At 47.7% G+C, this 12,048-nt stretch overlaps 1 protein-coding gene across 19 annotated transcripts in view; it reads left to right on the forward strand.

The window, feature by feature from the left end:
* The window catches only part of EPB41 (erythrocyte membrane protein band 4.1), an 86,364-nt gene that overhangs the window by 25,516 nt on the left and 48,800 nt on the right, over positions 1-12,048 (forward strand). For all 19 annotated transcript variants that reach the window (XM_058819648.1, XM_058819659.1, XM_058819660.1 and 16 more), the window contains exon 2: positions 9,683-10,142. In XM_058819648.1, coding sequence (XP_058675631.1) covers positions 9,690-10,142 — 453 coding nt within the window. In that variant the 5' untranslated portion in view covers positions 9,683-9,689. The remainder of the gene's footprint in view (positions 1-9,682; positions 10,143-12,048) is intronic.

Consider the following 12,048-nt stretch of genomic DNA (forward strand, 5'->3'; position numbering starts at 1 on the left):
CTGGATGGTGCTGTGGGATCTTGTGTCAAAGTAGAAGCGGGATGTGTGTGAGGACACAGGGCAGAACCTCCAGGCACCTGTGAGGTTCTTTTTGCAAGCCAGATTGTGCCAATAGAGGACGAAGAACATTTTGCAATGGAAATATTAGGAAACTGTGCTCACTGAGGGCTTCTCCCCAGCCTTGCTAAGAGGAGAATGACTTTATTATGGGATGGGGACTGCCAGCAAGGATGTCTCATTAATCCCAGCACTGATATCCCACTGTTTTTTTAACTCAGGGTGGGCATTGCCTGCCCTGTGGTGCAGGATCCCTGGAGGGATACTGGAGAACATCCTCTGTGTGGGAGATGTTACAAACCCTGCTGTGATTTTCCAGGAGCCATCTTCTCCTTTGCTGCCTGGCTTGTGGAGCCATTCCAGGGTCAAGGGTGACTTTGTGGTCACTGAGCATCACAAGCATAAAGCTGGGAGGAAAACCATCCCTATGGGGGTGATGTGAAGTGTCCGAGCATGTTCCTAGGACACGCAGTGCTCTTCTGGTACTGCATTCATTGGGGCAACATCCTTCTGGCTCCAGGGTGGCACTGGAGCTAGTCCCAGTTAGAATCAGTACCTTGAGGCTTTGCAAACAGCTTCTGATTCCTGGCTCTGTGTTTGGGGGAACAGCTCAGTGACTGATTGTTTGCCAGTTACCTGTGGACCTGGTCTGTTGGGAACGTGGTTACACCCAGGGTTTGGATCTTTGCCTGCTCTTCTTGGGCATAGAGAGGAGCCTGCAGATGTGCATTAGGATCGTCCCCATGTGTTTTTCCCCTGGGAGTGGTGCAAAGTTTAACTATCACCTGCAATGTTTTTTAAGAAAGGAGAAAAAAAAAAAAAGAGGGCAGCTTTCTGGAGGAGGTGTCTCCGTGTGTCCTCACCTCCCTCCTGTGCATGGTGCCTACAGAAGATATGTTGCTGTTCCCAGTCTTAAGGCAAGGTCAGCAGCATCCCAGTTTGCATTCCTCATTGCTACGTGCCTTGGGGAGCTGCAGTCAGCTTGGAGTGGGCTTTTGCTGCTGCTTTTGATGGGGGACCTCAGTTAGCTCTTAGTGAGCTCTGAAACCAAGCTTCCTGACCTTGTGAGTTTTCAAGTTGCTGAAGGTTGGGTTCTTTCTGTGATACTGGGAGTTTACAGCTCGAGGTTTGTGGTGGGAATGGATTTCTTCTCATTCTCTGTGCTGTTGCATGTGATACTGGGCCCTGAAAGGAGACTTCAGGAAAGGGTGAACCTTCCTGAAACAAAGCCTTCCCCCAGCTCAGGAGCAGCACAGGCTGCTGCGTGCTGGTACCTGTGGTGTTTGTACCCACCCAGAAAAATGCAGCTTCACAAGCCCCCTGCTCACTGACTCACTCCCTTGGGCTCCTTGGAGCTTTTGCTGTCCCAATTGTGTCTCCATAGCTGGCATCCATGTCTGTGCTGGATCTGGCTTGTTCTAGGCTGGTGGATGCTGAGGAGATCTCCAGCTTCTTCATCCCGTGTTGCTCTGCAGGTGTAAGTGGCTGGGGCTTGGCCAGAAAACTAAGAATTGAGGAGTTTAGTAAATAATCTGCAGCTGGCCAGTGCCTTCCTGCACTCCTAGGTAAGGGTCATTAATCTTTAAAAGTGCAATGTTCAGGCTGATAATTACTGTAATGGTAATTTTAGTTACCTTGCAGCCCTTGTTTCACTGCTCAATGAGTAGCAGTGAGCATGTGAGAGCAAACCAGGTAAATCAACTCAGCCTGGCAGCTGGTACAACTTCTTAAAACTCATTAAAACAGCAGAAAACCACATTGCTGCATGCCTGGGCGGACCCAGGCACCGCTGGGTTAGGCACCGTGTCCTGGGAGTTTCTTTCACTGCAGGCTCTTGTGGGGGAGAATGATGTTTCCTCTGCATTCAATATGTTTGGAGTGTTGCTGTAAGAAGAAAAGATCTTGAAATCAGCTTAGAGTAGTGTAGTGACTAACTTAAGTGTCCTTAACAAGCTGAGGGAGTTGTGGGTATTTGGAGTTGAGAAGAGAAAGCTCCAAGGAGACCTTAGAGCACCTTCCAGTGCCTAAAAGGGCTTATAAAACAGAGGGAGATTGACTTTTTTACACAGGCAGATAGTGAGAGAATAAAGAGGAGTGACCTCAGGGCAGGATTAGGTGGGATAGCGGGGAGAAATTCTTTGCTGGGAGGATGGGGATGCCCAGAGAAGCTGTGACTGCCCCTGGATCCCTGGAGATGTCCAAGGCCAGGCTGGATGGGGCTTGGAGCACTCTGGGATAGTGGAAGCTGTCTCTGCCCATGGCAGGGGGAGTAACGAGATGATAGGCTTTCGGGTCCCTTCCCACCCAAACCATTCCAGGATTCTGTGATATTTGATGGCAATTTTGAAGCAGTAAGCTCAGCTGAAAGGTGGGGTTGAGGATGTTTTTATCCAGCTGTTTCAGCCAGCTTTCATGAGGGCTCGGCAGAGAACAAGCCGAGTGCTTGTTCTCGCAGCCCTTCCTGTGAGTGGTTCCCTCAGATAATTCAAATATTGTGCATTTCATTTGTGCTAATAGCATCTGAATAACTGCGTGATCATGGTTATATTTAATGAATTTGGGGCGTTGTACCAGGGTGCCGCAGATACATTTGAGGCACTTGGGTGAATGCAAGTTGCATTCACCCGTGAAGTAACAAATGAAGCGCTCAAGTGCAATGTCCCTGGCACGCAGGAGAGGAACAGCCCATGTGTGTGAACGGGGACAGTACGTGATGGAGCCTGTTCAGAGGTTTTAGCATCAAACATCCTTCTGGCTGTTGGTGCAGCCATGGTTCATCCTGGCAGGTGTTTGTGTTTGTGTGTGTATCTGTGTGCAGGGGTTGTATTTATCTAGTAAGCAGCTCTTTATCAAAGGAGTGTGCAGGGCCCTCGGGGCTTCTAATTATAGCTTTGGTTTGGAAGCAACCAAAGGGAGAGCAACAAATGCAAAAAAGTGCTTAACTCACGTTCTTAGGAAACTATGGAAAGAATACGAGCCCTGTTATGTTAAACCTTGAGTGTAAATGAGGCACAGTGTAAGTAAACACATCTGTGTTCAGTCGGGAAAAAAACCACCTTATGAATAATTCATGGAAAAAAATCCTCCTGTTCAGCTGATGGAGAGCTATTGCTTATTTCTGTTGAACTGTTGCTTTAACAAGATGGAATGCTGCTGCGGGGAGAGCCATCGTCACTCGCAGCGGTGGCATTGTCATCTCTGCTGTGCTGTCATCGCCACCGTGGGTGTTCCTTCGGTGCAGAGCCGGGAGTGGCTGTGACAGAGTGACCTGCTGGGATGGAGCCTGTCCTTGCCATTGCCTCCCTGTGATGGAGTGGCTTGCTCACGGTGCCTTTGTAAGCACCGTCCTGCTGCTTTTCTTTGCACAGATTTCTGGCGCCTGCTGGGTGCCCGTGCTCCCTGTTTCCACGGGAGGCTGGTGGAGGGAGCAGCCCCAGAAGGTTATCTGCACCACACAGGGGCTGAGCTGCTCCTAGGGTGGAGATGGGCTTGGATGGATCCCTCCCTCTCCCCGCCAGGTCGGGCAGATACCGGCTTTTTCAGCAAAGGATGGTTTTGGAGTGACTGCTGCCTGCCAGGCTGAGCTGCTGTGTCCTCCAGGAGGATCTGGAGACTTGTTTCTGAAGAAGCAGCCCCGTCAGGCACTGTGTGTTTGACACCAAACCATGTTGTTTCTGCTCTGGCCTCTGCTGCAGAGGGCAAGGGAGCCCCAAGAGTTACTGCTTGCTGCTGAATAGGAAACAGCACTTGTATTTTACTGATGCTTTTCTTAGTCTTCTTAGCCAGCTAGTGCGTTGCAGTGGGAGGAGGGAGGGCCTATGAGCAGCTTGATTTTGCTGGCAGTGTGGTGCATGTGCCTTCTCCGTGTCTCTGTTCTGGGTCCAACTGCTCCAAGTGAGTTTTGCAGACAGGTTCCACACGGGCAGCCTTTCCAAACCGATTGCTGTAGACAAGGCCCCAGTGACAAGTACATGTTTTCATTTAAATTTCAGCACTTCACCAATGAGCAAAGCCCATGAATTTCCATGTAAAGAATTATGTACCATCCAGGAGGATTTTTGAGGATACGGAGGAGGAGCTTTCAGCTCCCTTTGGTTGTAATGCACTTACCGCTCCATTTAGTCAGGTCATTTTATAAGACCAGTCTTCAATTTGACATAAATGATTTGCTTTCAGCAGATGGTGAGCTACTATTTTTGCCCTCATTTAAATAGGAAAGCTGTACGATAGCAGGAGATGGGAGAGGGGCACGGTGCTGCTGACATACAGTAGATTACCAGGGCTGGTCTGGTGAGAATTAAATCCAGGCAGCTGTAATGTGCCATCTGTGTTGTGTTGGGTGGTTTATTTTTCCCCCATTCAATGAGGCTCCTGAAGTCTCCTGTTACTCTCCAGGTCAGGCTGAGCAACAGCATCCTTTATGTTCATGATCCAAAGTACCAGTGCAGAAAGATGAGGCATGGTAATTGTAATGGGGTTTATAAAATGTCAGCACTAATTATTCCTCTAATGAAATGTAGTAAATAAATTCTGAAAGGTTCTGAGTCTTTAGATTATTTTAAAGTTGTTTGAATTTCTGTTGAGAGGCTTATTTTATTGCATTTGAATTTCTTGCCTTGTTTGAAATCCCCAAGCAAACAGCTCTCTGCTATGGTCATAGTATCCCAGACTGGTTTGGGTTGGTAGAGACTTTAAAGTCCATCACATTCCACTCCCCTGCCATGGCCAGGGACACCTTCCACTAGATGAGGTTGCTTCAAGCTCTATCCAATGTTTTCTTTACTGTAGTAAAAATCACATGTAGGATGCATAACACACACACGTGGAGTGAGTCGTGCTGGTGGCAGCTGCAGTTTCCTCCTCTCCCACCCACAGCTTTGTTGCATGTGCACCAGGTCTTGACAAAACGGAATTTTCAGGCTGTGCTCTCTATTTCGAGCAGCATTCTGTGTAGTTTCCCTGGTGAATTATGTGCTTTTCACACACATTATGAAATGGGAAGGAACGCATTTAAAAAAAACTCACCACACTGTTGCTGAAACTATTTGATTTTTGCCTATTTTTAGCAGAAATTTCTGTCTTATCATTATCTCCAGCTCTTGCTGGAGCAGCAGTGTTCAGTGAAGGCACATATTTTTGTGTAGCAAAGTCAAGACAGTTTGTCCCACCCGTTATCTGGTATTAGGCATCTCTGCAAGACAGTTTGTGTTTCCAAGAACTGAACCTTCCCCATGGACAGTCCTTTTTCTTTCTCTGAAAGACTAAGCCACTGGGAATTAAGTAAGTTATGGCATAAGCCATAAATCATTTTTCCAGGCTTGGAAACAAGGCGAAGTTAGATTTTTCACAGAATCACAGGCTGGTTTGAGTTGGAAGGAACCTTAAAGCCCATGTCATCCCACCCCCTGCCATGGGTAGGAACACCTTCCACTACTGTCCCAGTGCTCCAAGCCCCATCCAGCCTGGCCTTGGACACTTCCAGGGATCCAGAGGCAGCCACAGCTTCTCTGAGCAGCCTGTGGCAGGGCCTCACCACCCTCACAGGCAGGAATTTCTTCCTGATTTCTAATTAACCCTTCCTTCCTTCAGCATAGGTTCAGTTTACTATCACTAAACTTACTGGGTGCCTAAACAAAAGAAACTGAAGTAGGCTGATAGGTAGGAGAGGGTGACAGACATATCTAAACTTGCCTGTTTCATTGAGCCTCTGTAACTCATCATGGAACAGCCCAAATGAGCAGCACTGTCATTTCCAAGAAACTCAGGTGTCACCACTTAATGAGAACCTTCCAGAGCACAGACACCATAAGCGAGGGATTTAGCGTTCTCTTGAGGATTGAAGGCTTTCTCAACAGGGAGCTGTTGCAGTGTGTTGAGCTACTCTAAAGTCTTTTAGATAAGTCTCTGTGTGTCTGTGCAGCATGGAAAATGAGGATGGTTTGGCTTAGATTGGGGTTGTCTTGTGATGTCTGCAAGAGCAGAACCCATGGAGCCATGCGGGGATGAAACTGAATTTAATCATCATCTGCTCACTAGATAATTAGGGCAGGGAGAATAGGGCTTGGAGCGACCCTGTCTAGTCGAAGGTGTCCCTGCCAGTGCCAAGGGGTTGGAATGAGATGAGCTTAAGGTCCCTTTAACCTAAAGCATTCCATGATTTTATCATTGAACCATGTATGTTGGGAGCACGGTGAGCAGTGAGCACTTGCGCACCTTTTAAGTCCGTTTTGTTTCAAGGATTTTGATGCAGGAAAGAGGGATGAGTATGTACGAATTACACCATGCCCAGGGAGATATTGTGTGTTCCCTACAGCTGTGCCCTTGGCCAGAGAGAAGGATAAGCACTGAGGTTGAGGGGCTCGAGTATCGGGGGGCTGTAGAGTCTTTGCAGGTAGAGCAGGTTCAGGAGGTGCCCCTGCACTGTTTTGCTTTGACATTTGGTGTTCAGAGTTTCTGATGCCTTTTGAGAGAAGGTCTCTGGAGCTCCCTCTTCATCACCAAAGCACTGACATTCTTGAGGAGGTCCAGGTCCACCCCTGGGGGCTTCTCTAGTCCAGATGAGGTGGGATGTTGCTGTGGAAGTATTTAACACCTTTCTCTTCAGGTTGCTTCCAGTTGCCAAAGCCGCCTTATCTGGAGGATAATCTTCAGATTAAAAATCCTTAGATATAAATACATACTTGTACTCTTTTCTGATGAGATTGTTACTCTGAAATCTCTCTCTGGGATCATACCTGAGTTTTGTTGTAGTTTGCTTATTTCCGTAGTGTTTAACACCTTCTCCACGCCAGACTTGTGAAGAGCCTGCCTTTTACAGGCTGTCTGACATCAAACCTTCAGCCTCTACCAAAGAAAGCCCCTCCAAATGAAGCATTTACAACAATGTGGCAGTTCAGAGCAGAAGGTTAACAGCACTGCTTGTGTGCTCATACAATAGCAGAGCATCTTCCTCCAGCATCCAGGGAGCTCCTGAGGCACCTGCTGGCTCAGCAGAATCGCCTTATGGAATAGCAACGGAAGAAAATTTAATTTAAATAAAAACCTGCTTGTGGTTTGGCTGTGGGCAGTGCTTTCTCCAAGGGATGGGTTGAAGAGCAGTGGAGTGGGAACCTCGCTCTTTGTGTCTGCTTTGCTGTGGGCTGGGTTAGAAACAAAACACTGTTTGGCACCTGACTCCTTGCAGGAAAGGCCCTTTTCTTCTGTGTGTAATCACAGAATCACAGACTGGCTTGGGTTGGAAGGTCTAAAGACCATCTCGTTCCACCCTCTTTCCATGGACAACCTCTCAGTTGTGTTACTTACTTACAAATCTCTTTGCTTTTGATAATGAATGTAGGGGAAATAATTTCTGAGCATAAAGCTTCCAAGGGAGGGAGCCAGCCAGGAGTCCACACATTGGAGCAGTGCACTTGGGTCTTGCAACAAGATGTTTCCTGTACCCAGTGAGTTATTGGTGCTGGCTGCTATGAAGTGTTTACTGAGAAAAATAGGGCTCCTTCTCTGCATCCCCAGCGCTGCCAAGGGGATCTAGCTGAGCTGCAGCGTGGTTCTCGGGGGGAGGGAGGAAAGACAAGGAGATGTTTGCTCATTGCCAGCCAGACCCACCTTCCTGCACCAGGAAAGGTCCCTGACTGCGGCTTTGAAATGTAAACAAGCTAACAAATCTTGTTCCAAGTTCTTGGTGTTTAAAGAGAGAAAAGTACATCCAGAGGAAGTGTTCCTTTGTGGACTGTCCCTGGGGCTTCCTGCAGCCGGTAAGAGCTGCTCCTCAGCCGTGCCCTCCCCACCGACATCATCTCTAAAGCTTTGGTTCTGCCTTTTTGGTTTGAAGAGCAGCTCATCCAATGTTGTGCGTTTTGATAACGATTCGTACAAATGTACTTATTCAAAACAAGCACAGTGGGAAGCAACAACAAAGCAGGCTGCTGCAACAGCTGGTGCCTGAGGGAGCTGGCTGCTGGTGTGTGATTGTGATGGGACGGGCTTGCAGAACATGCCTTTCATTCTGTGTGTACTGGGGCATTGGGAGCTTTGCCCTTGGTGTTGGCATAGTGGGTTTGGGGTGATGGGTGTTTGGCTGAACAGATGGGTCCTTGGGCTCTTCACTGCCTTGTGGCATCTCCAGGAGTTCTTAGAGAGCTGACCAGAGCAGAAATTGGCTGTGTGGTGCCTGGGGTTCTCTGCAGTAGGAGCCATGGGTTGCTAACGGGGCCTGCAGCATCTGTGGCAAGGGATTGCAGGAGGAAAGGGAGCAGAAGTAAGAGCTGTCAAGTCACACATATGCTGCCATTTGCAAAGCGATCGCAAACACATCTGGGCACATCTGTGTTCAGGCACCCTCTCTGCCTTGTAGCAGTTTCTTCAGTGCAGGTTGGAAGCTGCTGTTTCAGTGGCCTCTGCCACTCCATTGGGTTTGGAAATAGCCAGAGCAGCTCACACGGGGAGACTGTGAGTGGAGAGTAGTTCTGTCTAATGCTTCTGCAGGAGACCATGCTAAAATGAGCCCTGCAGCTCGTCCGCAAGGCTGGCTTGGGGCTGAGTCCAAGGGGAAAAACCCAACAAAAACCCCAGACCAAACCCTGAACCTCAGGAGCTTTGTGTTGCTGCAGAAACAAATTCAGGGAAGGTCTGTGATGCTGTGCTGATTTTACCGTGGTGTTAGAAATAATATGAAATGTTTGCATTAAATGCAAGGGGAAAGTCCTTTGAAGAGCTGGAAGGGCTTTTCTCCTTCAAGCGCTCTGGTTCTTTTAGCAATCAGGATGAGTTAAATTGAAGTTGATGAATGCAGTAATACATAGGAGGATGACATCTTGAAATGTTTCTTAATTTTAAGTGTGTATTTTGAGCAAATATTTATACACTGAGGCTCGGGCTGAGGGATTGAGGCTTATTGGATTATATGCTGTTTGCTCAGTGTAAGCAGCAACAATTTATTGCTGCAGATACATGTGATATGGTGTGCAAAGATTAGTTCTATCCCCTCTAAAGCATGATTATTTTGGGTCTTCTTTATACCTTAAATAGATACTCTTCTCATGTGATTTCCATCTTTTTGTGTCAACAGCCTAAACAGGCTAAAGTTGAAATAAACATTGCTTCAGCTTAATGGCACAAGCTCTGAGGAAATCTGCTCTCCATTGTAGATGTTGTTTGGAAACCTTTTCATTTGACATTTTTCCAGTGCGCAGTACAAATATCCTATGAATCCCGAAGTCTGCTGGGCTCCACTGGATTTGTCTGGTACAGAACAATGTAATTGCTCAACACTGATAGGTCCTGTTCCCAGCAGTGTGGCTTGGTGTGTTTTAGGTCATAGAATCCTAGAATGGTTTAGGTTGGAAGGGACCTTAAAGACTGTCTTCAAAGCAAACTATAGCAAAAGGAATGACTTTACTTTTGCTGACTTAGTAGGCTGGAGTCAGCCAGGGTTTCATCCCCGTACAGGCCATTCGCTTCAGAGTTGGACTGGATGATCCCTGTGTGTCCCTTCCACTCTGGTTCTGTGACAGGCTGGTGGGGCTGGTGAACATGGCATGTCTGTGCTCGTGGTTGGTTTGAATAGCTCAGTCAAACATGGGGAGTGGAAACCTCTTGATTGAGCCCTTTTGCTCCTCTCACACAGCATCATCATGACAACAGAAAAGAGCCCAGCAGCTGACGCTGACAGCTCAGAGCAGCAGCAAGCCAAGGAGGAGGAAGGAGCTGCTGAAACACAGAAGCAAAAGGCTTCCCTGGAGGAAGGGGCTCAGCCAACACCAGAGAGGCAGCCCCAGAGGCAGAAGGCCTCCAACGGAGAAACCCCCACGCACGAGGAGCAGGGCAAGAAAGAACGTCGCGCCTCCGAGGGCCGAGGTCTCTCCCGCCTCTTTTCCTCCTTCCTCAGGAGGCCCAAGTCTCAGGTATCCGAAGAGGACAAGGACACTGATACTCCTAAAGAGGCGGGAGGTGACCAGAAAGATGCAGGATTAGGAGCTAGCCCTGATGAAGATATCTTGGTGAAAGCCCCGATTGCAGCTCCTGAGCCCGAGCTCAAAACTGACCCATCGCTGGATCTCCATTCCTTGAGCAGTGCAGAAACACAGGTAAAACAGCCCATTCCATGGGACATGCTCCCTGCTGCTTTAAAATGTGTCTTTGTAGCCAGAACTATAACAACTTCATATCCCAGGCTGGTGAGCTTGACCACAAAAGGTCATGGGATGCCAAAAAGGCTCTTGTTAGCTCCCCGTGTTTCATTGTGTACTTCCCACTCTTGCGTCCCTGCATCAGACCTGCAAAGTACCTGTTCTAGGAATTAGGGTCGTGCTCCACAGCATAATCTAAAGTGCCCTGTGCTGAATCATTGCTCTGCTGAGGCTTAGGATGTCACATCAGAACACAGAGGGTTCACATTCACTGAGTCCAAACCCAGGGTTGATCGTCAGGTTGATATCCTTGGTGTGAGCAGGGTCAGGGCAGGTCAGTGGCCCAAGGTGGACGTTGCAGGAGTATTTGGATTTGGGAACAGGTTTCTTCAACTTCAGGGAGCCCAGGCATGGCATTTTAGGACTTGGTCATCTGCTTGGTCCGGGCTAGTGCTGAGCCTGCCAAATATAAATATTTTCTGCTTATGCATCATGTAGACAGGGATTTCTGCATGGCACATGCACTGAACCCAGCTCCTGGGATGTGTCTGATGTCTGCTCTTTCCAGCCAGGGTCATTTTTCATGCAAAATTTAAAGTTTAAAAATCTAAAGCAGAAATTGAGGCAGAGACACCCCCAGGGAACATTCACTGAGCAGTGGCTGGTTATTGATTTGGGGGTGCTGGGTGCCCTCTCTTCTTGGGTAGTTACAGCTCTACTATTACTTGAGGCTGAAGTGGAAAAAGGTGGTATTCCTTATCCTCAGCTGGAAATTTCTTACATCCCAACCAACCTGTATGTATTGCTGGAGCCAGACAGGGTGAAATCTGGATTTCTTACCCACTGCCTTAAGTTCACAGTCACTCCAGACACCCACAGATGCTCAGTTTTGGAGCAATACTTTACGAATTCAAGCATTGCCAGTAGGCAATAATTGTAAATCGACTTCCTTAAAATTACAGTGTTTTAGAGAGGGTAGTAGGTAACAAACAGCTTTTGCTTTCTTTTCCCAAATTTCTGAGTCTGTGAAGACCATGGGAGGATCTCTGCTCATGTTTTATTACTCTGAGGGTTGGGATTAGCAGGATGGGGAAGAGGTGGAGATCTTCAGGCAATTTCAGCCCAGAAACTGTATTTTCAAGAGGAACTTGTTCTTGGAAGTGTTTAAGGCTAGGCTGCATGGATCTTGGAGCAACATGGTTAGTGGAAGGTGAGATGAGCTTTAAGATCCCTTCCAACCCAAACCATTCTGGGTTTTTTTAATGCATTATTTCTTTCTCTATTTATCTCTGATTTGCTGGTCCTGAGCCCATGTGAATTTGCACCTCAGCCTTTCTTCATGGGTCATTCATTTTAGACGACGCGTTTGTGTCTTTTTCAGTTCTTATTTTAGATGACTGTCAGTGCCTTTCTGAACTGTGACACTCGGCAGATATTTCTGCTGTGAAAGCATTTGCGAGGTGCTGCAGTTTGATAAATGCTGACCGACAGGCATTAGGAGCTTTGACTGATTCCCTGCTCCCAATTGTCCCAGTTCTGCTGGAACAGAAGTCAGCAGCTTGTGGACATTATTTAGTTTTTTAAATACCTCTCTGCACTTGTGCCTGGGTGTGATTTCATGAGATGTGATGGGCTGAACAGACAAGGTTTTGCTCTTCCTCTGCTGCAGCTCTTTGCTCCTGCTGCATTCAGCCCCTTCCAGCATCATCACAGCCTGCTGTGAACTTGTTTAACCTGCTGAAGTGGCAGAGGAAAAAAAAAACCAAACAGCTTCCTTCCTCCTCCTGTCCCCAAACTGCATCTCTTTCTGCTATTTGAGTGGATTAAACTGGCTTGCAAAGTGCTTCCCTAGGCAAAAGGGATG

Source organism: Ammospiza caudacuta, chromosome 25 (assembly GCF_027887145.1).
Source record: "Ammospiza caudacuta isolate bAmmCau1 chromosome 25, bAmmCau1.pri, whole genome shotgun sequence".
Classification (NCBI taxonomy): Eukaryota; Metazoa; Chordata; class Aves; order Passeriformes; family Passerellidae; genus Ammospiza; species Ammospiza caudacuta.